Source organism: Osmerus mordax, chromosome 23 (genome assembly GCF_038355195.1).
Source record: "Osmerus mordax isolate fOsmMor3 chromosome 23, fOsmMor3.pri, whole genome shotgun sequence".
Taxonomy (NCBI): domain Eukaryota; kingdom Metazoa; phylum Chordata; class Actinopteri; order Osmeriformes; family Osmeridae; genus Osmerus; species Osmerus mordax.
In genome coordinates, this window is record NC_090072.1 from 4,910,256 (window position 1) to 4,938,187 (window position 27,932).

Here is a 27,932-nt window from a genome sequence, read left to right on the forward strand (position 1 = left end):
GTGACGGTGACGGCCGGCGTGGCCGCTCCAGGGGGCAGAGGAGGTCGGCAGCATGCATGAGTAGAGGAAAAGAGATACTGTACCAATTGGCACGGGGCGTCCAGCCCGTCCAGACCAGGCTGCCCAGGCTCCCCCTTCTCCCCCTTAAAGCCCCGGAAACCCTGTTTGTGAAGATGACCTGGGAGTGTTACTGAAGGAGGGGGCGTGGCTCCCAAACTGGGAGTGTTACAGAGGGGGCGGGGCTCCCAGACTGGGAGTGTTACTGAGGGGGCGTGGCTACCTGACTGGGAGTGTTACTGAGGGGGGCGGGGCTCCCTGACTGGGCGTGTTACTGAGGGGGGCGGGGCTCCCTGATTGGGAGTGTTACTGAGGGGGCGTGGCTCCCTGACATGCCCTGTCAGGAAGAGGAGGGAGGAGCTGCCCTGGGGCCTAGTGACATCACAACCAGCCCATCCTTCACACAGCCTCGCAGGGCACACTACGCACCTGAGGCTTAAAGGCACATTGTGCAGTTTTAAATCACCGTTCTGTTCCACACCAGTTGGACTAGAGACGGGAGAATGACATGGGTCTGTAAGCATCCTAGGGGGTAACAGTGTCTGTCTTAGGGCCAGCTGGTTGCCAGGTTGGCTGAGGGGGGCTCCTCCCTTTGGGGGTCTGCTGTGGCTCATGGCTGGGAGAGCGGCTCATTGTTGGGACATACCAATGGGCAAGGTGCATCTAATCCAGGAGCACCTTGTTCTCCTTTCTCCCCCTTAGGGCCTTTTTTGCCCTTCTTTCCCTTCTCCCCCTGTGGATACAATAGTTTGGTAAGCTCAATCATTTTAGCTAACAAGAATGACCATCAGTGGGTAATGCTACGTATGTGTGAGACACAAACTACTATATACATGCTGTTGTACTATTTACATGATGCAGACCACATTAGAAACTGTTTGTAGGTTTAGCTTAATTACTGTAACCTGTCATACCAAATAACAAATTCCTCCATGTTGTTTACGTGTCTAAGGTTTCAACTTTGACAACAACACGCAATACTGCATATGCTATTGCAGTAGATCTCACTATACTTACTATTAAATGTACTGTGTGTAAAGATCATATCGAAACAAAATGCTTGTGCTTCACAATGGTCACAATTGTAAGATCAGAGCATTAGGGAGACCACTGCAAAAGGAGGGACAGAGATTATGGTGGAGAGCTGTAGCCCACAGGGAGGACACAGTTAGAACAGGGAGGGGAGCAGGGAGTCCAGAACATTCCTCAGGGGCAGGAAGAGGAGGTGAAGGGGATCTCAAGTGGGGAACGGAAGAGAGGACTGGTAACGGGGGCAGTGAAGGGAAGTGAAGGGCAGCAGGGAAGAAAAGGGTAGCAGGGAGAACAACTTGAGAGAAACAGTGTGCACCCCATCCTCACAGTCAGCATTGGGACAAAAACTGTATCCCTTACATCACATCACAGCACATCACACGGTTTTTATGTTCACTTAAAGCGGTTTCCTGGATTGATTTCAGTCAAAATGGAATCGGCCCCAATCCCAATGAAACCCAAAGAGGGCCACCCACATTGCAGTGACCAGAGAGAGATGTCGTGAGCAGGATAATGGTTAAGGCAGAGGGAAAGTGGAGCGAGCATGGAAAATGCTAATCATGTTATTGTTTGCACACAATAATGTGCCAAGAGATCGCATGCATTTGTACAATGCACTTCATCTAGCGGGATACAGCTTCTTTCAAAAACCGGGACACTCATAACACTAAAGTGGTAGACTGGGACACTTTGAGGAAGATTTACAAAAGGATAGGTAAACAAACAATTAGCAAAAAAAACACAACATTGGATATTAAAGGGATTGTAGGATGTTAAGGGGGTTGTAGGATGTTAAGGGGATTGTGGGATATTAAGGGGGTTTGAACATGCATTGAAACAACAGAAAACAGCACAAAATGTGAGTAACTTTCTGTTGTCAATGGACTGGCTCGAGATTCATGTTCCATGTAATTTTTCATTGCTATCAAAGAAGATAAAGTAAGCTTTTGAAATCACTTTCGGAGACAGAATGTGATTTGATTTAAATGATTTTGATTAATGAGATGGCAAATTATTCAATGGTGGCAAACAAAATTTGAATTTGAGAGCATTGACAATGACATTTTGATTAGGCAGCAAATTTGTAAAAAACCTTTAAACAGTGATCAGATTGGACTCGAATGTCCACCTTGGTTGATGGGACAGTACATATGACTTCATAATGCCTAATACGACTAATATTAAGTACCAGGAGGCACAACAACAGTAGTTGTATTATTCTACTATAGATACTATGGAAGTTCTACCTTGCAAATAATAAAATAATGTATATATTTGACTGAATCATACCACATGTAAATCACTTATTGAAATGACATCTGAGCAAATATAAAGGACTTTACCTAAACAACACTAAAATAACAAGACCTACGACATTGTTCAGTTGCATTAGGCCTCGTAACTGTCATATGTACACCCCATTCAATCAAAGTGTTCTCAAATCCCTCGATCGCTAGAAATAAACGTTTTGGAAATTCCCTCAACACTTAATTGTCCATTGACACCAGTTCTTGTCTGTAAAGTTGAAGGGTTTGACAGTGTCATCCACTGGTGCAGCGCGTCTACATCTACCTTCTCTCCTCTCTCCCCCAGGTCGCCTTTCTCTCCCCTTAAGCCTGGCAACCCCTGTGAAATACAACTGCAGTTCATTCCTCTGGTTTGGGGAGGGAGGGGAGGGGGTCAAGGCTAAGCTCTAAACACCTATCTGAAACAAGGCTCATATCCCTCTCGGACTGACTGCGTCATGGGCTGCGATATGAACACAGCAGAGGAGGGAGGAGGGGGAGTGGAGGAAGGAGAAAGAGAGTGCAAGATAGTTGAGCATTTCAGAAGATGTGAGTAGTCTGCGTGAGAAGCCATTTTGACAACCAAATCCAGTTCATCTACAGTATCCTTTGTGGAATGTTTAAAAAACAAACCCCTCTCATCCCCTGGCAACAAAAGCAGCACTAGACAGAAGGATTCTCACTCACGTCTAGGCCAGGAGTCCCAGTAGCACCCTGAAATAAACACAGGAAAGAACAGACTCAGCCTTTTCTCTTTCCAAGCAGATACATTCCAAACACACATGCAGCTTTCCAAGTTCAGACTTGGTAGGATACTGGAACAGTGCACTGAGTGTTACAGGAGTACGTTGTGATTGACGGGGGCTTCAGGTCGTCTCAACTCACAGGGAGGCCGTACGGTCCTCTGGGTCCAGGTTCACCTGCTGCTCCTTTCTCCCCCTGAAGCAAAACGCATCCGAGTTACGTTCAAATCTACACACAGAGCTCTCAAATACGACACACTGAGCACTCAAATCTACACACAGAGCTCTCAAATACGACACACTGAGCACTCAAATCTACACACAGAGCTCTCAAATACGACACACTGAGTTTGCACTGTATTCCATCTCAAGTACCATGTCTACTTGCAATGGCAAAAGGCTCTTATGCTCCGTCTAGTCTTAACTAGCTGGTCGACTTACTATGTCGCCTTTTGGCCCGGCTGGACCGGAGGGGCCCGCAGGCCCATCCATACCCTGTGGAGAAGAAGACAAGAGCTTGCTGACATCCTAAGTGACATCCCCCACACTCTACAACCAACAATATGGAACCAAAAAAAAAAAAAACTTCCAATGACACAGTCATTTCTTTTCTCAACTGGATAATGAACTCCAGTTGTTGGAGCCATTTCAGCGTACAGCATGAGGCTAAAAGCATCTGGATGTATGTAGCTCGATCATTTCATTGACTGTGTGCCATCAGTTGCAGTCCTACTATTTATCATGCAGTGAACACAAGTCAATCCATTATAACACCGAGGACACTGTTAATGTATGAGTGACTGTTAATGCTATGTTAATGGGACACTCATTGACAAACACGCAAAAGGCCAATGGCTTGCTCATTTGTGTATGGAAGAGCAGGTGGATGGCCCACCACATAGTAGTCGCAGACCTCGGGACCACAGAGTAGTGGTCTCCCACAGGAGGTTTATGAACTCACTGCCACCTTCTCCTCCTGACTTGCTAGCTACACAAACTGGAACCCAAACGCTATGACAGGCTGACAACAAAACGTGTTCAGTGGATGGGAGATGACAGGGGATGTCCGGGTCGAGGGTCATGGTGGGAGAGAGGACAGGGAGGTGAAGCTTCTTGGGTCACATGACACTCACCCTAATTCCGGGCTTTCCGTCCAAGCCGGAGGCCCCCTGTGGTGTTATGGAGGTATGAGTGACATGAACAATGCGGGATTAGTACAAGATGAGCACCATGGAGAAGGACACTTAATCGTGGTTATCAAGACTTGGGAGGGGTGTGGGGAGGTTGTGGGGGTGGGGGGGTTGTTCAGCAGCATGATGTCACAAGGAGGCAACAGCTGGAGCCGACAAGCGAGGAGGACAGCGGGGGGGGGGACGGGGACGACTCACAGAGAACAAGATGAGACGCACACTGACGGCAGACGCGCTAATACAGTTTGCGGGGCTACGTGGCCAAAGCGGGCGCACTCCTCCACTGACACGGAAGCGGAAGCAGAGAGCAGAGCGATGGGGAGGATGGAGTGATGAAGGAGGATGGATGGAGGATAGAGTGTTGAAGGAGGATAGAGGCTGGGGGGGGATGGGGGTTGGATGGGCAGGGGGGGTGAGGATGAATGTGTGTGATACTTACAGGCAGGCCAAGGGGTCCCCTGTCCCCTTTGTGGCCCGGCTCCCCGCGCACACCCTTCACGCCGTGGAGCCCGCCCTCCCCCTAAAGAAGCAGATGAGCAGATTGGCTACGACGGACAGTTGGGTCGCACCTTCTAGAAACGACGCCGATGGCTGCAGCCGTGTGCAGGTTAACGCTGCAAGCTTGCAGACGGGATTAGCTTGAACACACCTCAACACCCTCTTTTCCTGACCTCTGCAATACGATTGTCAGGCGAAAGCCACATGGCATCAAGTTCGGCTTTCACCTATTGTTAATATGAGATTGCTCATCTAGTGAAGGAGTAGAGGGTGTTAAGGGCCTATTGTCCACCGCTGGGTAAACTACCGGAGACATCCATGTTAGCAGGACAGATATGCTGGGTCACTTATTAGGTAATGGTTTATGAATATTTGATACAATGAGTGAAGGTACTGATGGCTCACAAGCTGTCGTTTAACTTTGGATTTTACCTTTGGTCCAGGGAAGCCATGTGGACCCTGAAAGACAAATTGGAAACAAACTAAGTGTCGTCTCCCCCCTCGGTGTGGACAAGTTGAGCTGCTCCTACAGTTGTTGCTACTAGCTGAGTGGCGGTTGCAGTTTACTCGTGGAGAGAACCGTTAAAATGCTAAGAGCACCAAGGCTCGTGGTTTTAAAACTCCCCACATTTCACTACAGCAACGTCCAATTTAATTTCAAATCCAACTTCTGATTCAAATGACCGAGATGACCGTCTCTACCACCTTTGCTGTGTTAGTGATGTTAGACATGTGAGACTACAGCAGCCGAAACACATACTGCAAATGTTGGTCATAGATAGGGTCTGCAGTGCAGATAGAAGCAGGCATTAACTGAAGCACGCGCTGTTGTGGGGAAGCTCTGCAAACCACCTCATCGACGAGGACAACCTGGGCTTTTACAGTGCTACGCAATTTGAGCCTAATACTAAATATGAAGGTTTTTCTGTAGGGATCAGGAGAAAAACATGGACAACCATTTCCAAAGATTGTATACAACTTTCTCTGGCTGTTGGACAAAGTTCTTTAGTCTCTCACCATGGGGCCGGGGGGCCCGTGGGGTCCAGCGGCACCTGGGGGTCCAATTATCTGTGTGACGGAGAGATCCATTCCTGATTAACAGGCAGACCGCTACAAACAAGTACCAACCAAGTAAAAATGGGGTCTGTGACAGCCTTAGATACTTACAGAGCTGCCCTGAGGTCCAGGAAGGCCTGAATCCCCTTTGTCCCCCTTCAGACCGTTGACACCCTGCAAGGAAACGGACACAATAGGATTGGGGCAAATCATGCGTCAAACCCGTGTGGTTAAAAAGCTCTTTGTGTGTGATGTTGATGTTGTGGATGTTGGTTGATGATGTGGGTTGTTACCGGTAAGCCAGTTAAACCCACGGCTCCCTTGTCTCCGGAGGTCCCGGGGACGCCCATGTCTCCCTTCGAACCTTTGTAACCCTGGACACATGTCGCAACTTCAGCTAAGAACTGGAGTGATCCTGTTCGCATGCAATTCACCTCATTCAGCGCTGTGAGCATTTGGAGATCTCGATGGTGCTAGTCATTGTACTGTATATGCAGTGTAATATTGTAGTGTGTTATATTATGTTTGACTTTTTGTGAAGCCCTCTCATTAGCGTCAGTTGGTGTTCGAAAGGGGACAAAACAGGACTGAGGACGGCAGGGAGGTCAACTCACTCTTTCTCCATCTAGTCCAGGCAGTCCTGGCATTCCTTGATCACCCTAAAACCCACAGAGAATACCACTGAAAGCACACCCACTCCTGTGCAGGATCACTGAGCACCCTGTACATTTTCACATGCAGTGACTGGTCTTGAAATGGTTACCCATGGGCATTTTAATTTCCCATTGAAGTGACAACACTGATATACAATCATGTATATTGGTTGTTTTTCTTTTCTAATGAAAATTCCAAAACATTTTGTTCAGATATAGTATCAAATGAATGGCCAGTGCCCAGAACAGAGGCGTTATTAGACATCAAACTCTACTGGGGCACAGGCCCCTAATTCATATCCCTTTTTTTCTCTCAAGCTTGCTGCGCACAATGCACTACTAGGCTATAGAAACTCCCCTTGCTTAACCCAATATACAACAGTTCAAGGACGCAAGTTTGACATCAGCTTTGGCAGGGACATCAATAGTTAATGCGAGCGCGTAAATCTTTTTTGCATTCATTTGAGCATAAATATTCTTTTGAGCTTCATGTAATATTGTTTTTATGTTTTAGTCAAAAGATGATCGGTAGGCCTATCATTTAAAAAACTATCTTTAGTTTTGTAATGTTTTCTTAGCCTACCTCAATTCTGACTTGTGTGCCGAGTCAGACACCTGGGGGGTATTCCAGAAAGCAGGTTATGCGGGTGGGTTAATTTACCCGGTTATGTCACATAACCTGCTTTCTGGAATACCCCCCCATTTTTTTCCAGGGGTTATCAATCTAAATTAATGCACTGAGTAATAAAGTAAATTGTTAAAACTCAAACTTTAGATTTTACTGGGGCACAGCAGATTTATTTCAAATGAATGGCCAGTGTCAAGAGAGCACTTGGTGATGGCATTTGGTTTGGGGTTTAGTCATGGCCTGTTGTATCAAATATATAAATTTTTTATATTTTTACCAAGTAGATCTTGAGTTATGGTCCAAATAGGTTACTATAATAATAAGAATAAAAATACCAACAAACACAATAGGCTACCTTCTGATGGAGAAATCCTAAATAAAGCGTTGAAGAGGCAGGTTACCTTGGCACCCTGAGGTCCGGCGGGCCCGATAGGTCCTGGTGGGCCCTGCATGCACAGAGACACGTGGTCAGCATCATCATTACCACGGTGACAGACCAACATACACTAGTATGGAGCCATTCTCACAGTTCAGTCAGTTCAGGGTGGGAACAACAGTTTAAAATAGGTAAAGGATACATGGAAAAACTGAAATAGTAATAATCCGCTGTTTAAATGAAACTTGTTGCAGAGGCTTGAATCCAAAGCAGAGACTTTAAGCCAAATCAACATAAATATAATAATCAAGGACCAGAAGTGCACAGTTCTAACAGTATTTCAGTGGTTATTGACAATGAGCGGTCTATAGATCAATGGATTGTTTTATGACTGACCATTATCTTTTAATGAATTAACTTTCAGGTGAATACATAAACCAATGGAGGATGCAACTATTGTTCCTAGATAAGAATTCATACGTTTCTCCAAACAGGATCACCTTTGTCCTTGGCCTGCTCAGTTCCTCTAAAGGGCAGCCCGGTTAGAGTTCACCAAAGCACAACTCACCGACTCACATCTCCACAGTCAGTGTTAAGCAACAATGTGGGGAGGGATGTGTTAGGCGAGAGAGAGACAGACACACAGAGACAGAGAGAGAGAGAGAGAGAGAGAGAGAGGGCGAGAGAAAAAGAGGAAAGAGAATGGGAGAGAGAAAGAGAGAGACAGATAGATGTAACAAATGGATAAAGATAGATAAAAAAAATGGAACAGGGCTGGGCAGGGCGAGTTCAGGGGTTGGATCCATGCCAGGATAAAGGTGAGAGGCGTCACTCACTGACATTCATAACACATGATAGGGGGAGGGTGAATTACCGTCACTGTTATAGTGGTAATCTTCTGTTGGGGCGGCCAAGGGAAGGAAAGATAAGATTATGGGTTATCCACCAAATACTCAGCATGTCAGCATGCTTAACCCCCCCCCCCCCTTCCGCCCCATGCCCCTACCCCCACCCGAGGAGTTCTTTGGGTTAACACAGCTAGCCTAGCATCGGAACCGAACCGCTCTAGATGGAGTTTGACCTCAGAGCTCAATCATCAAGCAGCGTACACTTCGCTAGCTGACGACCATTCTCGGTTAAGAGTGGGAATCATCAAGATAAGATGTCTGACAGGAATATCACACTTGTATATCAAAAGAGGCCTCACCAGAAAAACATGCTCATATATCACCCCAGGGACATTAATAACCATGTAGAACGCCCCAGACATCCTGGACTGATGGGAAGATAAACAGTAGTGTACATAACTACTGCATCTTCCATATGTCCCGTATGGCATATACCCGGTAATTACACACCGGTATCTTTCTACTAAAAGGCAGACATAAAAGATCAACGCAGGTTAAACAGACAGTTAGAGAGTGTCTGACCTGCAAAGCCTCCTGGATGTTTCCATTGTAATCGACGATCTCGGTGGCACCCTGGTCTCCTTTCTGTCCAGGAGGTCCCTGGAGTTAAAGGGAATGAGGAGCATGAATGAGGAGCATGAATGAGGAGCTCACAGCAGAACACATGACATGCTTCTTCACATGACATATTACGTATTTCTCCACTCCAACACACCTGATTCAAATAAATGCTCGTTATCAGGCTTCTGCAGGGCTTGATAACGACCCGTTCGTTTGGGTCAGGTGTGTTGGAGCAGAGAAACATCGAAAACATACAGGACAGTGGGCCCTGAGGACCAGTGTTGAAAACCACTGCCGTAGAGAACAGTCTCCCACATGTTTTTTTTACCATGAATCCTCAAAAGGCTTTCATGTCACAATGACAGATGTGTGTGAGATTAAACTAAATAAATAGCAAATCAAGTAAATTAATTTAAACTGTATAACTGACTCTGATGGCAGCTACAATGACCAAATCAGTGTTCACAGGTTTGGGCACTGCCCCCTGGTGGTAATCAGACTGCAGTGCTCTGCAGAACATGGTTCAAAGTAGTTTGTCCCCTACACTGGAACGGTCATAGTATCACATGATCTAACAGGCCTCAGAGTTTGGATTAGAATGAGCTGTTTAGCTATTTAATCCTGGACCAGACCATGTTAGTGATAAATAATGTTTTTTAATAAAATGTAAAGCCATCATTTGAAACACTAATAAAACCAGCTTTTTTTATGGAGCAACAGAAAGCGGTCCTATGTTTCTAAACGTTTATGACTAAAGACTCACCTTTGGGCCGATGGCTCCCAAATCTCCTTTGTCTCCAAACTCGCCCTGTGACACAGCCAGAACAAACACGAGTCAGGTTTACGGATATGTAAACCTTCTGAGAGCAGTGAACGTCCAAATAACTGACAAGTAGATGTACTGACCTTTGAACCTTTAGGGCCTGGTGTTCCTCCCTCTCCTTGTGATCCCTAGCATTGAAGATGAAATGCAAGTTAGGAATCGAGGAACCATAAAGAGGATTATCTGTGATTCATGATTTGCACCAAAAAATGTGGGAAAACATTCTCCCAAATGCTCAAATTTAACTCAAGAGTTAAATTCAACTATTTCTCTGAAGACTTCCGGACTCAACTCTGCTTAGGAGCTCTATCACTACCTTATTATGCCACAACTGGAATGCAATTAAAATGTGTTTATTTGAACTTCAGTGAAATCAGAATGCCTGCCACATAAATGGAAACCATTCCCTTTGGGATTTTCTGATAGGATATGAAATGTCTGTTGATGATGTTGGACCTTATCAGTGTTTAGACTGGGGCCAAACCACCTGAAGTAGAGCTTATTACTAAACACTGGTAAGCTGACCTCGGTATGATTCAACTATGTTTACACTCTCTGATCCCGGGGGAAAGATTTGGAGTCATTATTGTAGTTGTGGGTATAAGCCTTTCTCTCATGTCATGCTAGTTTAAATGACTGCAAGACTGTGGTTTTCAAACTGGGGGGCCCAGTGGGTACCCCCAGTGGGTAACCCCTAGTTGCTAAAGCAATAATAGGGGGAGGGGGCATGAGATCAGGCGAGGAGTCCACGGCTGTAGAATAGGATCAAATTATAATTCGGCGGGGGGGGGGGGGGGGGGGCGGGACATTTTTTCCTAATTTACAAAGCGGGCCTGAAGGAAAGACATTGAGAAGTGCTGATGTAGCCGTAAGTGTTAATGACTTAACAAGTCACTAGATGGCAGCAAATACCCATGATGCTCGCTGAACCTGGTACTGCAGGAAGTTGAATTTGTTAAGAAGTTACTTTGGGAAAGCAGCATAGTGTATTTCTTACATCACATCCGTGAACACACACACACAAATACACACAGTCATAGACGTACTAACCTTCAGTCCAATTGGTCCAGTCTCGCCCCGCTCTCCCTTGCCTGGAGGGCCATGATCTCCTCTCTCCCCCTGGAGGGGAAAGACAACAGCCCCTCAAGACACCCTGCTTGACTTCCTGAATGGCCAGTTTCCCTCTCAGGGTCTGAGTCAACATGACTCCTGTCCTCCACACTGAGGGACCAGCTTTACCCTTCCTACAGACCTGAGACCAGCTTTACCCTTCCTACAGACCTGAGACCAGCTTTACCCTTCCTACAGACCTGAGACCAGCTTTACCCTTCCTACAGACCTGAGACCAGCTTTACCCTTCCTACAGACCTGAGACCAGCTTTACGCTTCCTACAGACCTGAGACCAGCTTTATCCTTCCTACAGACCTGAGATCAGCTTGATCCTTCCTACACACCTGAGTCCAGCTTTACCCTAACTACAGACCTGAGACCAGCTTTACCCTTTCTACAGACCTGAGACCAGCTTTATCCTTCCTACAGACCTGAGTCCAGCTTTACCCTTCCTACAGACCTGAGTCCAGCTTTACCCTTCCTACAGACCTAAGACCAGACTGTGGGGTTGGGGTCTCAAGATGAACGAACCTGAACCTGCTGATTCTAACTGGCAGCTCAGGGTGTGTGAAGCCTAACAGTCCACTAGGAGAGGGGTGGATGGACAGGTCCTACCTTGGTTCCTGGCAGTCCTGGAAGTCCTGGCTCTCCCTGGGGCCCCAGGAATCCAGGCTCTCCCTGCAGACAGATGGTAGGAGTTAGGGTTAGGGTCATGGTTAGGGTCAGGAGTTAGGGTCAGGGGTTAGGGTTAGAGTAATGAACCACACTGGTGACCCCTAACATTCAGCAGCCCAGATCCACTGTGTGTGGCAAGAGTTGAGCATACATGATGTCACAGAAGTTCAAATTAGAGGAACACATATACATGCATGTAAATACATAAACACAAACTCACTTGAATACATAAACACAAAATCCCTTCAATATAAACATGTAAACTAATGTAAAGGCATACAACCAAACATGCAGGCAAATGTACACAACCTCACACAAATACACACACAGTACAGCACATACACGTACACACACAAATGGACTTCAGAGTCCAATCAGAAACTGTGGTTTCACACACTAGTGGCTCATTCCCTCAGGCCAGCTTCTGGGCTGGCTAAGCAGACTCTATTTGAATGTAATCATGAACCACCTAAATCTTTGCATTCAGGTCCTCCAAAATTCAAGTTGTCTGCAAAGTCTAGTCTACAAGGACTAATTTGAAGTTTGGTGTGACTGAACATTTCCACTTTGGTTCCACACTAAGAGAAGGTACCAAGAACGCAGCAGAAACGCCCCATTGGGTTTATGGGAAGTGGAACGCTGGTGATATACTGTATTTGCCTGTGGAATATCTTACTGTATGTGAATTATACAATGTTGTGGCACACAAAGTTACCACGTGACAAAAACATTACGTTATCATTGCAAACGAAAGAGACATTTAGGATATTTTGCTTTTGTGAATCCACCTTTTCAGAAAACATCTTACTCTAACACACGAGGACTGAAAATGTTGGCCACAGTTCTCGTCAAACTAAAAATCCAAAGTTCGGCAAACGCTCAGTTGTAATGTTCCAAGAACATGCGAGTAGAACATTGGTAGATCACAAATAAAAGCATTCCGAACCCTTAAATCAAACCAGTGTTTTTAAAGTGGAAGGGAGTTTTACAAGGCCAACAGGTTACAAGCATACAAAAAAAGAGGTAGAGGCAAACAAAACCAAAACAGCAACAAGCGTGGTCGCATCATGCCTGTGCATTCAAACGTTAAGAGCTCAGGCATAGGAGGATTTGATGTTCTAAGGCGCATACAATACTTGTATGGTGGAGTAGTAGAGAGAGGTGGATAGGGAAACACTACGTTTTGCTTTGGTGGCTGAATGTCTTTTCAAGCACAGTGTACTGGTTTAGACCTAACTGCTAGCGAACAATAGCTACTTGACTGGAGCACTTGGGCCCATTCTCTCCTATTGGAATTGCACACCTGTTATCACCCCTGGCCCCCCCCCCACCAGCCACCAAGGAGAATACTCGCTCTTGAAGGAAAGGAAAACACAATTCTTTCTACCGCCAACCACATCTCCTATTTGCAATTGATCTGAATGCAGTTTTGAATGCATTCATGATGCTCTTTCAGATGATGTCACAGGAAGTAAGCGGCATGTCATCTGCAGTGCTGCCTCAGGAGCGTTTACAATAAGCACTTCAATTCAGCACCCATGCCCTGCTCTCGTCTCCACTTCCTACAGCACATCTGCGCTCCTAGAAATGCTCTGTAAGATCTCACTCCTAAGCTCGCTAGGCTTTGCTGGATGCATGTTCATAATCCATACAATAATTCAACGCTTTTGTATTCAAGCATTTTCAGTTGTTACCACGTAAGTCGTTCAAAAAGTTTTGCTGACCTAAGCTGACCTTGCTGAGTCACAGAACAAGCAGTGCTGCAACACTGACCAGGCAGAGTGGACATGGGGCGAGACCGGGCATGATTTTGGAGGACGACGACAGGAAGTTACCTTAATCCCGGGAAGTCCAGGCAGCCCTGGAAGTCCTGGCTCTCCCTACACAGGAAAAGTGTGACATGTTACAGCCAAGCTGCGATGTGCAGAGGCACCTCTGGCCGTCATAGGGACCCAACAAAAAGCAGCCTCTCTCTGTAAGTCAAGCAGCTGGGGGCCAAGAGCTGAAGTCTGAGGTTCAGACCCTCAGCCCAGAGGGTCATGCAGTCAGTGGAGGTTCATGCGGTAAGGATGCTGGATTCATATTGAAACTGTGAGCCGAGGCTATTACAAAACACTATAAACGGTAAAGTGTGGTTATTATTTGAAATGCAACCAAAAGCTGGTTAAAAAATTGAAAATTTTCTATTCAGATGAAGCATCATTGTATTGTGTTGAGGTCAGAAAAGGCCCTTGGAAGTTCTGTGCCAGGAATTTTCTACAAAAAATGTAAAGGTACAATAGGTAAGAAATGTTTTGGCCCCTCTAAACATGTTGTGTAACCTAATGGGGCTCTTGATGTTTAGCAACACAAACAGCACAGAACCAGAGAAATGTCCATTTATAATTTTGGAGTGGCCCGCTACTTTCCGACCAATTATGTTCCAGCAACCCTTTTCCATCTCATCACCTTCTGAAAGGCTTAGTTTGTGAAACCCCTTCCAGTCAAACTGAAGCTGGAGGAAGACTTCTTGTCTGAAGTTCAGACAAGAATTGGGGGTGCTGTTTCTCTCTATTTTAATATATTTCATAGTGTTACCTACTGCAGCTTTAACACTATGTACACTGTTACAATATTGGCACATAAAAAGAATAATTTTGGGGAAATTTCAGAATGATTAAATGTAATGGTACTGTGTAAAAAACCTTGTAAATCTCTTTGTAGGAAGCATGGTAAAACTAGGTCCTCAAAAGCTCTTACCACCACTGTGAAAGATTCAGTAGGGATAAGAGAATGTTCTTTAATTGGAGATCTGATGCCAAAAGAAATGCAGGATGGATATTTAAACAAATACATAGAATAGCTTCAAGTGTTCATGATGGAACTGTGTTTAGCGCACATCAGAAATAGGTTTCAGCTAAAAGCTGTGGGCCTGGACCTTCTCATTTTTGCAAGAGGGAGAAAGGATGGGGATTAACTGGGTGTGCCTGTGAGGAATAAATAGTGTTATTAGATGGGATGCGGACGCAGACTTGGGTCTGAATGATGGTTCTCTACATGGTCAGAGACAGCAGGAAGAAGCCGGAAGATTCTTCCCCTGGGAGCCTCCCTCGCATGCTTCCAGAGACAAGGCTCCACCCACCTGTCTAGTCCGCACTTCTGGTCCTCTGCCAAAATCCACATAATCTTAACTAAACACACTGTAACTTATGACCCCCGGCCCATAGAGTATATATACCCACGGGCCGAGCCTTTGCTTACATAAGTGATGAATCACTCATTGTTTTTTTATAAGGTACAAGTTCAAGCACAGGTCTTTTTCATGCAAACCTGTACACTGCTATTGTGCTGTGTTCTACGTGTTTGATTTGTATTCCTTCTTTTGTATCGCTCATCTCTCCACTCCATCCTGGTGCTCTAGCTCAGTCATAAATTGACATTTCCGCCTATGCAAGGGATGGTACGGTGAGAGCGCTTTTCCATTTCAGCCTCAGCAGTCAGGCCCAGCGTCTACAGTCTGTCATATTGTGATAACCAACCAGCGACAACCAGCCAACAATATTCTACCACAGTACTGTGACTGTCACTGTTATGTTGTTTTTGAGCAGGCCTACCTTCATTCCTCCTCGACCTGGCTCTCCTGGTTCACCCTGGAACGAAGACAAAGTGCTTGGTTTCGTTTGACAGTTTTCGTTGGCTGAGGAGCGCCCGAGATATTTTGTCATCCACAGTAGCCCTCGATCAACATTCTGACATTCAGCTCACCTTGATCCCGGCAGCAGAAGAGCCGGATTCACCCTACAGGAGACAAAAGATGGATGGTATTTTTACTGATGTTGTCACTGTAGAAGTCAGGTCACAAGAGGACATGAACTCTCTCATGGGCACACTGCTTCACTCCATTGAGACCCCCTGATTAAACATCTATGTTCCCTCAGCTACAGTACGCCCCTCAAGCACACAGCTCCTTCCATGTTACAAGGACTGAACCCTCACGACTAAAATGAGTGGTGCCACTCATTTACAAGAAAGGACTGCAGGATGGTGACTGGTTTAAAGGGAGCAGAGAAGGGGATTGTTACAACAAGAGGGGGCAAACAGGGGGGCTGTTACTATGAAAGGGGCTGAGAGGGGGGGGGGGGGCCTGCTTGCCTCTGGTGCAAATTCTGCGGTTACACTTCACATGTGCCTTGTTCCTCAGAAGTTGCTGAAAGAATTCCTCCTCCCTCCAGCTTTTATGGTCATCATTACGATGCGCAGCACACACAAGGCATGTTTAATTGCTGCATTTTTTGCTAGCAATAAACTGCATTAATGGTAACAGCTGGATGTTGCAGGCCTCTATAACACCCAAGTAATGCCCCCAAACCTCCCCCTTCATGCCAGTCGTTTAGCTATGTTTCATTAGTGCTAGCTTCATGCATGTTTAATTTAGAACCAATTTTAGGTCACAAAAATGGGCAGGACGTTCTAAAGAAGTGGAATGGGTTTCAGGCTCTAAAGAAAAACAACAGGTGACAATTGTGCGTGTTACCATTGGGTGCTATTTCCAAAGCAGATTGAACCAATCAAAGGTCAAAGCAATTAGGATTTAATCTAGACATCCAGCATTTGTGATAAAAAAGACTATAAAGTCAACCCCTGAGTATAGTTCAGGTATTTATTTATTTTTTACCAGAAAAATAATGTCTTATTTTAACAGGGCAGACATCAAAGTAGCTGCTGGTGTGCACCTGTTGGTTTCTGGCAGGGATGTTTGCTTTACAGACCTTCACATCTGGCCCAAATTGTTACAGATTCTATGACTCAGGTAACCACTGGCCATGAAATGGATGGGACTGACTGTGTGATGGAGGACCATAGTAATACAGTCCCTCAGTCAGTCCAAATGAACACGTTGACGGTTCCGTGTTTCAGTAAGTCCCTCAATCCACATAACATACAAAGCAGTGAATTGCTACTTGCAAGAATTGTTTGAAAGGTAGCAGTTAGAGAACCAATCAACACCCAACTAATCAGCTACTGCACGACTGGAGAGCAGCCCGCCTGAGATACAGCACACAGCAGTGGTTCTAGAGTGGTTCTAGACAGAGAGACTGAGTGGTTCTAGACAGTGATCTGCAGTTTGGGGCACACTGACGCTTGCTTAATCAACTCCAGGTGACAAAAAGAGCCGTCAAGAGAAAAACAGGCGGTGAAAACACCTGAGCTAAGATGTCAGAATGTCAATTTTTTTTGAACCACTTCAAAACTAGGCTGTAGACTGTGGTAACGTGGAGTACAGCAGGGATTGTGACAACACTGATGGCATGGTTAAGCATGGCTTTAGTTAAGCATTATCATTAAACATATTATCTCAACCTCAATCTCCATCTAACGAGCTAGGGCAATGACAGATCAAGTCTCATTGGATGAAACATCATGGAGCTATAGAAGCACAGCCAATAGTTGAAGTTCAACCCAATGGCTAAATTGTTGGATTGGATTTCAAGAGTTGAGAGTGAGCAGTGGTGCCACTCTTACCACTGCCAAACTTTCACAGAATTCAGGCAATTAGATGGTTTACTTTTTTCTCCATTCTCAAACCAAAAAAAAGATTTTTTTCCGTCTCTGAGGTCTGACTTTTGAGCACAGCTTGTCACAGCTAATTTCACACCCTGTTAAATATTTATACACATCACACCAATGTTAATTGTTTGAAGGAGGAAAAAGCCATTCATGTGAACCTTTGTTTGTAGACGGTCCAGTGTCAGACCTGTACAATTTGGAAAAGCATTCTGAGAGAATCCCAGGTTCGTGCTTGGCAAAACTGCCTATCAAACAAACACCAAACCCCTTTTCAGCAGATGGTGCTATCAAATCTCTTCCCATTCTATTGAAGTCAGATAAAGAGTGAATCTGAGAGATTCCACGTTTGGTTTCCAAAACGTTGGGCCTCCCTCTAAACGTTGCTGTCAGCCAAGTCATTTCCATGTTTATGTTACTCCGAGACAAGCTGTTATGACTCAGTTTTGGATCGCCATCTGTGCTGAGCAGAGCGCTGATATGAACTGGAGTGCCGCTCTGACAGACCCACGGCTGCCTCTGTCGCTTGGGCGAGGATGAGAAAGGGAGGGAGGAGAGGAGTGGGAGAGCGCTTGCCTTTTGTTCTTTTTCCTCACGTCGCTGAAGCCCACTGTCAAAACAATTGGACTCTGTAGCCATGTAAACTCTGAGCCTGCTAGTATATAGCCGTCTTCCCTGTCGGATCCTCTCAGCTTCATCTCTTCAACCCTCATCATCACATTCTCCTCCTGGAGCCTGTGCTGGGCTTGGCCTCTCCTACACAGGAGCAACAGGAGCATGCCCCCCCCCCCCCAGTCCTCTGAGAGGGATCCACAAAAGGCCATTGATAAACTCCTTTATGGGTGATTCATCAAACCCTCCACTTCCTCATCCAAAACAATGACGGAGCGATGGTGTGGCAGAGTCTAGTTGTGTTGACATATGGGACTGAAACCAGTCATTGGTGAATCAGACACTGACTTACTCTTCTTATCACTGTGGTCTCTTTTCCTGAGGATGATTCCTGATGTCCAGGAAGTACTGTATCTAGCCACACTAGGTATTATAACCCAAATATAGAGCACCATAAAAATCTGGGGGTTTAATATTCAGCACCTTCTTTCCTGTTCAAATCAAATCAAATTTATTTGTATAGCCCTTTTTACACGCAAGCATGTCACAGAGGGCTTCACATATGCCCATAGAACTGCCCCTCAACCAACCTAAACCCTCAAGGAAGACAAGGAAAAACTGTTGTTGTTGTAAAAAATCAATCATATGTATGAGTGCTAGTATTGAAAAATCCATTCCTCATGTCTATTTGACAAGTGGCAGATTAGTCTACTGTATGCAGAACTGTTATTTCTACCTTTAGAGAGCAATTACTCTCACCATCTGTTCGACATTGTGCTTTTTAGGCAAACGTCTGCCACTCGAACTTTTCTCCTGAATAATATTTAGTTAATTCAGATAAAAATCCTTCATTATTTTACTTGCAGTAACACCTATGCACTTATGTTCATACTTAATTAACATTCCAAGTCTACATTTATGTAAGCGGAAACTTATGTTATAAAGAAATTAATAACCAACCACTTGTTTTAGGACATTGAGTTCCCTTGTAACTGCCAGTTTTGAGCTTTGTCATTAAACTACTTCCCAAACCGGCTGTTACAAGAGTTATGTCCATCATATCAAAGCTGAGAACTTTTATCACCTTTTACTTTATTTGTCTCCCATCTTCCATGGATGGATGATGTTCACTCTTGGCAGCAGATACCCAGCAGCATTTAAACCAGAATATCCATAAAGTGAGACCGTATCAAAGTTATTCGCTGCAATAAATTGTCTGTGACATTCTAAGCACGTTCCTTCTGCTGGGCTGCCAGTCATCAATAATGTGTTTTTGTACCCGTCACTCTCATTCTATCTATCTCTGTTTCTAGAGAATGAAGCGCTTTTAGGAAAATTGGAAAGACAGCCATTACAAACCTTTATATTCAGCCATTACAAACATATATATTTTTTATAAAATGGCTTTGAATGTTCCATTGGTGGATTTTAATATTCGTAGGTGTAATCAACTAAATAATCAATTAATAATAATCAAGTGCCCTCATTTATCAAAAAGTCTACAACTTAGATCCAATACAACGTGTCCTGCTAAGACCTACCCCACCTATAATTGTAAGGGTGTGTAACTAGCCTGTCTCAATGATAAATGATCCCATGTTAACACATGAGGCATCCAAGCAGGAAGCAGAGCAAACAAATTAGCTCCCCTTTGCTCCAGTCTGGCTGGCTTGGTGTGGCTCCCGCGGACAGCTGAGGGCACTTCTCATTCGCCCCTCTTCCAGTTCTCCACCCAACCAGCCTCTCTTCCAGCTCCCCACCCAACCAGCCTCTCTTCCAGCTCCCCACCCAACCAGCCTCTCTTCCAGCTCCCCACCCAGTCAGCCTCTCTTCCAGTTCCCCACCCAACCAGCCTCTCTTCCAGCTCCCCACCCAGTCAGCCTCTCTTCCAGCTCCCCACCCAACCAGCCTCTCTTCCAGCTCCCCACCCAGTCAGCCTCTCTTCCAGTTCCCCACCCAACCAGCCTCTCCTCCAGCTCCCCACCCAGCCAGCCTCTCTTCCAACTCCCCACCCAACCAGCCTCTCTTCCAGCTCCCCACCCAACCAGCCTCTCCACCAGCTCCCCACCCAACCAGCCTCTCCACCAGCTCCCCACCCAGCCAGCCTCTCTTCCAGTTCCCCACCCAGTCAGCCTCTCTTCCAGTTCCCCACCCAACCAGCCTCTCCTCCAGCTCCCCACCCAGCCAGCCTCCCTTCCAGTTCCCCACCCAGCCAGCCTCTCTTCCAGCTCCCCACCCAGCCAGCCTCTCTTCCAGTTCCCCACCCAACCAGCCTCTCCACCAGCTCCCCACCCAGCCAGCCTCTCTTCCAGTTCCCCACCCAGTCAGCCTCTCTTCCAGTTCCCCACCCAGCCAGTCTCTCTTCCAGCTCCCCACCGAGTCAGCCTCTCCTCCAGCCCCCCACCCAGCCAGCCTCTCTTCCAGCTCCCCACCCAGCCAGCCTCTCCTCCAGCCCTCCGTCTGAGATGGAATTGATATTGTTTACACTACAAGGAGCCAGGATTTGTTCTTTGTGTTAAACTAAACGCACAAAAGGGGGGGAAAAGATGAAACATACCTTCTCTCCAACATCTCCTTTGAGGCCATCTTCACCCATGTCCCCCTGTAGGAACAGACAAAACGGACAGGGATCGCTTCAGAGAGGATTGTGAGTGTCATCAAACATCGTTAGGGACTCTAGGGCTCAAAAGTAGCTGAGTATTTATTCATGTCAGTGGATGAGCAAATAATTGTGTGTGTTATTGTGTGTCTCTATGGTGGCTGACTACATAGAATCATTTAATGAAATGTTGTCTCAATATCTTGAGGTGTGTTGTGATTTATGGACGTTATTGTCTTATTGGTGGCTCACTTTCTGTACACGCTGTTAAACCCGTCAGCTCACTTCCCGTAGTTGAAGGGCAAGTGTTTGGAGTAGAGAAACTTTGAAGGCTGCTTATGGTAGCTCCACTGTACCAAACAAGGCCCTCTCTGTGGCTGTGGTGCCAGGGAACTGCTGTGAATCATCTGGTCCCCCTCCTGCTTGTCTGACCCCAGGGAGAGGCTGACTGTTCTCACCTCCCTCTCTGACCCAGCCAACAACAGCACAAGAACCCATTAGGGTTGGGAAGGGTGGAGCAAGGGCTTCTGGGTAGTCTCTGACTCAAACCTGATTGGGCTCTCTGGTCCGAGACAGAGGCTTTGGCTAAACAGGCTTAGTCTTATGAGAGTTCAGTGACTCAACATCAATGGCTTACTTAATGACCGGAACATAGTAGAAAATTATAGTGTACCTTTTGGAAATGAGTTGCTTTTCAGATGCCAAGTAGTGGTTATGTGAAATGGCAAGGGCATGCAAGATAAGGTAGACTAAAGTTTCCTTCAACATTTGTTTGTGACAGTAGGACACAAAAAGGAGCATCATCGGAACATCAAACGATTTGTATTGTACTATTGGGGCTGGACATACAAAATGCAACCAGTCTTCAGCTGGAACCCAGAGAGGGTGAGGAGGGGGGTGTGAAAGCTCAGATCTGATGATGGAAGTTAAGCCCTCACCTTTTCACCTCGTTCTCCCATTTCACCCTGTTGGAAAAGAAAGCATGGTTAAAACAGCAGCTCTGGGAAGGTTGGGGTTTTGGGGTTAGGGAGGGGTTGGGAGGGGGGGGGGTATTTTGGCAGCAAATCCAGGTCAGATTATATCAGGGGTTAAATTCACTTTAGATTCGAGAAAGCATCTCATATTGCATCTGCTCTGTCCTCCAACAGCCCAGTGGGTGTCAAAGTGGGAGAAACTCCCTAAATGTTGTTTTACAATAAACAGTCGGGCCAAATATGACGTCTTGTACAACACAAACGGGACATATTACAACAAAATGACATTATTTTAATGCCCAGTTACCAATACTAAACATTACTGTAAGTAGCAGTGATTTAGGTAAGAGTCAAATTATGTCAGCATATTTAAAGGGATACAATTATGTAAGCATTGTAAGATAGTGGATGTGAAAGGGCAAATACAGACATTGCAATGTTAAAATGACATCTGACCAAAATAAATATGATTGATACCACAAATGGTTGGTGCAGTAAATAACACAACTGAACGTTGCCACATCTGGCTCGTGTTGCTGAGAAACACTCAATGGAGCAAGTCGACTTGAGAAAAGCACCGTGGATGCCCGAAGGATGCACAAAGGATACTGGAAAACAGACCCACCGAAACGATATCATGGCCGCTAGCTGACAAGAAGGATGAGACGCACGCATGCCAACGAGCAACAAACCTTGGTGCCAGGAGTTCCATCTAATCCGGAGGTTCCCACCTCCCCCTACAGACAACACAACACACAGGGGCTCACTCTGGGGTCCTGCCTCCCTGGAGATCAACACTGCCAGATTGGCCCATTGGAAAAGATTTTCCACGTAGATGTGGGATAACATCATCATCATGAGTCAGCATTTGGGAGTCGTTAACATGATGGTAATATATCCCACCCGATGATGGTCAGATTGGAGTCGAGCTTATTGGAGTTGATATCTTGGTCGGATCAGTCTCCTATTCAACCTTCCACTGACCGCCGAAGGAAAATTCCAAGCCTGAGATCCTCTGATTTTTACTTCAGAGTGGTTCTAAACAGCATAACTGGCTGCTTTTATAACACCTTGGCACTGTCTCTGACATCTATTTTATGCTTGACTCTCTTGGTTTATCCAACAAAGCTCAATTTATAGTGTTAAAAATGTTTTATTCTACCTGATTTTTCCAAGAGGCTGCCTTTACTGATCATCTTTACTGCTCTCGCTTTTCAACCAATTGCACTCCTTTTTGCACTGTGGAGATGGCACGGCGCTCTGCATTCTTTCTCTTCATAAATACTCTAATCTAACTTAGTTTAAATGAAAGTGAAAGTGATCTCACCGACAGCTTACACCATATTACTTTGTGGTTATGGCTGGAAGATGCATCCCAAAACATTCCTCATAAGGGGAGTCAGATGGCTGAGCGGTTAGGGAATCGGGCTATTAATCAGAAGGTTGCTGGTTAGATTCCCGGCCGTGCAAAATGACGTTGTGTCCTAGGTTAAGGCACTTGACCCTAATTGCATCGGGGGAATGTCCCTGTACTTACTGTAAGTCGCTCTGGATAAGAGTGTCTGCTAAATGTAAATAGTGCAGTGGTTTGAAATTGTGCGAATCCGTGACAGAATCCCATCACTAAATCAGTTGCGACATAATGAAAAGAACCACGTGCTCTGCTGGTGTCATTTTAACGAAAGCTGAAAACAGTTTAGAGAAGGTGGCGGTAACCGTATCACATGACACAGGAAGACCTTGTGAGAACTGTTTATGTAGGTTCAGCAGTAATAACATGGTTGGAGTTGCCACCTGAGACCACTGAACAGTGGTCAATGTCCTTATCTCTAATCATGTCCTACCTTCAGTCCGTCCACCCCTGGTACGCCGGGAGAGCCAAGAGAACCCTACAAAACATGAGCAAACATTGTTTTAATGACATAATCAACAAATATGGATTTCAATGGCATCTCTACACAGGAAAACGTCTTACTAACAATGTGTTTAGCATTTTGATAATAAGAATGTGTTCATTTAAGCGACCCTTTTATCCAGTGATTTAGGGGGTGATTTTAACCTGCAACCTCTTGATCTACATTCAAGTGCTCTAACCACTGAGCTACACACTCCCCACCCATGAAGGTAGAAAGCGATATTGAAACTGTGGTTTAAAAAGAAAATCAGTTCAACGTTTGTGGCTCGGAGGAGAAAAGGAAATTCAATACAGCGCTTTCAATATAACCTTAGTCATGATATTTGAAACGCTCACTAGACTCTGTGACGCTGCGCTCTTTTTCTGTCTGCGGGTATTTGCATCAGTTTGACAAATTCTCCACCGTTATCCAGCTGAGCCGCTGGGAGACATCTCGACGGCAGGGCGCGAAGCCTCTGACGCTGGACGCGCCAGCGCAAACAGGCGGGATAAAACGGACGGGCAGACATGCCGAGGCGGCAGCGGGACCCTCCGCTGCTCTCCTGAGCCAGGTGAAGTTGTTTGATGACCTTACAAGACCAGGCCAGAGCAAACATCTCACGTCTTATTTTAAGACGTGTGAGTTGAGGGTGACATTGGACAGCCAGGGAGCGTAGGAGTGGGGGAGCAGCCACAATGAAACGAGTAGCCAGAAAGTATGTGTGTTGGTGTGTGTGTGTGTGCGGGGGGGGGGTATGTTTCTCCATGTCCTTGTCTAGACGCAATGATTTAGATACAGGAGGCCTTAAAAGTAGGGTTTAATGAGCTACCACTGTCTGCATGGGGGCTAACACGTGGAAAGGCTTGGTTCCATAGTGAGATACTGTGTTTCCAGAATCTTCCCTCAGCCATAGTCCATACAAAACACTGCTAAATGTGCCAACTTTGACAGATTACGTTATTACAACATGGCAAAAATCACATATATCTTTAAAGTGGTTGATAACTATGTGCCCTCAAGTATTCTCAGGGTCATTTTTGAGAACTATTAACAAAGCCATCTTATCAGAAACTAGTTTTAAGTTCAGTGTAAGGACATACTATCGGGGAGCCCAAACGTGCTTGATGAGTCATTAACACAGCAGTGTGTCATCAAACTCCCTCTGGCTAGATCTGTCTGTCGACAGATGACAGGGGAGACAGGAAGTGTCTGATTGGGTTATGAGGAAAAACACTGGCAGCTACCTGATTGGCTGATTGGCTGTATAGAACACATCTGTTCTCCACATCAACACAATATGGGACCGGCTGGAAACCTGTGTGGCACCATTTGAGGCATATCTGAAACTTCTGTCAGTTTATTTTCTCTTTCCTTGCCGCCCAATAAGTTTAAAATGAGGAAAAGCAGTTTGTAGTTTAACTTTGTGTTAGTCATCTGTATTAGAACGCAACTGCATTACTCACCTTGTAAATAACCACACTAGGAAATACTTCAGTTTAAATGAAACAAGACAAATTCATTCAGTTATTACCTTGATTCCTGGGGGCCCCTCGGGTCCCTAGAACAAAAGAAAGATTCAGTTAAACAGTTTTTCCTTTGAAATCATAGTTTTGATTGGCCTGGTATGTATTTAGCAATATATTTCCCAGTAAGACAATAAGAAGTCTCAAAGCTTTAAGTTGTACACTAAGCTTCAAGCTACAGTACGGTATGTTTGTATGTTTTGGAAAACCTAGGTAGATGTAGAGGAATACGCTATTTGAAAATGCTTAATTCCATATTATGCTGAATTAGGCCTAAAGCAGTAGAGAAGGTTAGCAAAACTGTAGACTCTCTAAACAGACCTTCAGATGCTGTGTTAGCATGTTCTGGGAGGCTGGCCTGTAAAACTCTCAGCAGCAACAGGTTCTCACACGTTTATGGCCTACAGTTCCAGCCCTGTTTACGGTGCATACCTTCTGTTCTCATTACAAAAACCTCAATTTGATGAACAACTTTCCCCCTACCTACCACAAACAATTCTTGTATATTTAACAAAAAAGGGCTGCTCGAGAGGTGAATGGGGTCACATTAACATGTTGTTGAAGGAAGAGGCAGCATCAGGGCCTACAACAATTCTTCAGGAAGTTCCTCCTTGGCATTGAAAATATAGTTACATATTTATGAAAGATTGTGTCCTACCATGCTTCTGCAATGTCTTTGTTTTAATGTCACATTAAAGGACTTCCAGGGTTTAGCTACAATTCTTGTCACATCCTTTTGGTAATGAGCTGAGTCAAAAAACCTCGTTGTTTTTCATTCTCATGCCAATATATGGTAGAAAATGACTCTGATTTGAATCCTTAAACTGTCTACTGCTGTTAAAGCACATCTTTGCTCCTGATGTTTGGCATGGGCATAAAGGGAAACTTAATATCAAGGACAAGAATATATTGAAAGTGTCTCCTCATTACAGATGAGGATATAACTCCAATTTGACCTTCACATGCACGTCTGCTTGTTAGTCCTGTGAGTTACCTTTTCAGGGTGAGGGGCTCGACAAAGCTCAGAGTGACCCTCGGAGGGTAAGGAGAGAACAAATCTCATGAGCGTCCGCCAGATTGATAGACGAGGATTCCACAAAGCTTCTGGAAGACTACGTTTGGGTCTTGCAAGGAACACCACCTTCACTGTACAGACGTTCCGTATGTAGCTTTCTGAATCCAAATTAACCTTCTGAATGAAAACTGTGTTCAAGGCTACAAACCACCTTTGGAAAGCAGAAGATTTTCTCCACAGAGACCTTATGGCTCTGATGATTTTGAATTGATTCCTGCACATATTTCCTTTCTTCTCCTTCCTTTCTGCTCCACAAGAGCTTAATTCTCTTAACTAACACCACATGTCCTGCGAGGCTTTCAGAAAGCTCTGGCATCTATGTTTTGCCTTTTTAACAATAGCATCACATCAACATGTTGAGTCAAGTGGCCTCTAGCTCTGCAGGCTGGGAACAAGGGGCCCTTCAACCCTGTCCAGAAGCCACAGCACTACCTTATAGGACACCTGTGTATATGTGAACACATTGTGTAGAGTTAGCATCCTGCTAATCAGTCATCTGTATCAGGAAGAGGAGAGTTTTCTGTTGAGCTCTCTAAGGGTCCGATCATCTTAAGAGCTGTGGCTTTAGTCTGGCTTCAGTCTGGTACAGTGTGTTTCCTTTCCCTTCCAGAAACTGCAGCCACCCAAAACATGATTTACCGCTTCAAAGAAAATTAAACCTCTCCCAAAACTCTTTTATTTTTATTTTAATGTATTATCTTCTAGGCTGAGTTCTGTGGAGAACCATAGGGAGAGCAGGCTGAGTTCTGTGGAGAACCATAGGGAGAGCAGGCTGAGTTCTGTGGAGAACCACGGGGAGAGCAAGTGGAGTTCTATGGAGAACCATAGAGAGCGAGCCAGGGGGGAAACGGAAGCCAAATGCTTGAGGTTGAAACCCAAGACGCCTGACAACCTGCAGAAGGCAATGGTGATGTGTAGCGCTGGTGGCTCCATATCCCTTTACGACCTCTGGGATGTGTGTAGACTCATCCCATGCTGCTTTTAAAGTGGACCCACTTCCAAATGAAGACATTATTTCTTGTTAAAAGTACATTAGTGTCACTGTGTGTATAAACTAGTGAAATGTTAAGCTCGGATCTTGGATTAAAGAGTGCCGGGTAGATTTTTCACCGGCTGCGTTAGTGCTGCTTTCTCATAGTGAGAGCCATTCACGATTTATCTTGTGAATGTATTGTTTGGTATAAGGATTGCCATCGCATTGGACTGCATGAAGAATTAAGATACAGCTGGTATCAAAGCTGGTAACAAGGAACCAATGTGATGAACTTATGACTAGGACTATGTAAAATGTTCATTAACAATTCATATTTTGAAAGTATCTATGCATGTACAGTTTTATACACATTTGTTTGTAATAGTTAGTCATCATAGTGATAAGCCATTAATTAAAATACTTATTTTTTTATTTTTTAGAAGGGTTTCAAATCCTGAGAAAGAGTACTGACCAACACTATTTACAAATAGTTTGTACAATGCACACATTATATTCCTACTATGATGCTGTACAGCATCTCTCCTCTTGAGTACACTCTTAAGTCTCAGCTGTACTGACCCCCTACAGGCTGACCTCCCTACAGGATAAAAGGTAAGGTGTGATGAAAGCTTTGTGCTTTTATCTTTGTTATGAACACTCTTCTGTGTCTCTCTGCTCTCTGCTCTGTCTCGAATGCTAGGGATGATGGGATTGGAGATAATAGGTTTGCACGGCACCTCACTATGCCTCTTTAGCGCCTCCATGAACAGCCTGTCCCTGTAGCACCTCCCTCCACTGTGTTTGTATGTGTCTCCTTTCTGTCCTCACTTTCTTGGCACCACAAGATGCAGGCTGGGTTGATATACAGAATCCCATGCATTTTTATGAGGGCGCTTTCATTAAATGCCTTATTTGAGAAACACCAAAGCAGTATCCAATTGCTGTTAATTGGAACAGTTTCTTACTTAATGAGTTACGTGTGTGAAATATATTTTTTTTACAAGGATTCATAAAATATGCTTTTGCTGTTCACTATAACGCCAATAAATTAGTTTTCAAAATTTAATAAAAATAGTTTTACGCCCGAATGAATGCTCCACATTTTGACGCAGCTTCCCAGAGTGAATCCATTTGCATCCA

At 45.1% G+C, this 27,932-nt stretch overlaps 1 protein-coding gene across 1 annotated transcript in view; it reads right to left on the minus strand.

Moving 5' to 3' along the window:
- Positions 1-667: 667 nt before the first annotated feature.
- LOC136967374 (collagen alpha-1(XXV) chain) overlaps positions 668-27,932 on the minus strand; it is a 112,049-nt gene continuing 84,784 nt past the window's right edge. Inside the window, exons 10-36 of the mRNA XM_067261141.1 lie at positions 24,753-24,779; positions 23,171-23,215; positions 22,019-22,063; positions 21,291-21,317; positions 20,311-20,355; positions 15,342-15,374; positions 15,191-15,226; positions 13,433-13,477; positions 11,538-11,600; positions 10,862-10,930; positions 9,895-9,939; positions 9,752-9,796; positions 8,950-9,027; positions 8,394-8,417; positions 7,545-7,589; positions 6,477-6,521; positions 6,156-6,236; positions 5,974-6,036; positions 5,824-5,874; positions 5,239-5,265; positions 4,748-4,828; positions 4,252-4,287; positions 3,560-3,613; positions 3,261-3,314; positions 3,063-3,089; positions 2,662-2,715; positions 668-790 (exon numbers count right to left, since the gene is read on the minus strand). Of these exons, the coding sequence (XP_067117242.1) occupies positions 668-790; positions 2,662-2,715; positions 3,063-3,089; positions 3,261-3,314; positions 3,560-3,613; positions 4,252-4,287; positions 4,748-4,828; positions 5,239-5,265; positions 5,824-5,874; positions 5,974-6,036; positions 6,156-6,236; positions 6,477-6,521; positions 7,545-7,589; positions 8,394-8,417; positions 8,950-9,027; positions 9,752-9,796; positions 9,895-9,939; positions 10,862-10,930; positions 11,538-11,600; positions 13,433-13,477; positions 15,191-15,226; positions 15,342-15,374; positions 20,311-20,355; positions 21,291-21,317; positions 22,019-22,063; positions 23,171-23,215; positions 24,753-24,779 (1,368 nt within the window). The remainder of the gene's footprint in view (positions 791-2,661; positions 2,716-3,062; positions 3,090-3,260; positions 3,315-3,559; positions 3,614-4,251; positions 4,288-4,747; positions 4,829-5,238; positions 5,266-5,823; positions 5,875-5,973; positions 6,037-6,155; positions 6,237-6,476; positions 6,522-7,544; positions 7,590-8,393; positions 8,418-8,949; positions 9,028-9,751; positions 9,797-9,894; positions 9,940-10,861; positions 10,931-11,537; positions 11,601-13,432; positions 13,478-15,190; positions 15,227-15,341; positions 15,375-20,310; positions 20,356-21,290; positions 21,318-22,018; positions 22,064-23,170; positions 23,216-24,752; positions 24,780-27,932) is intronic.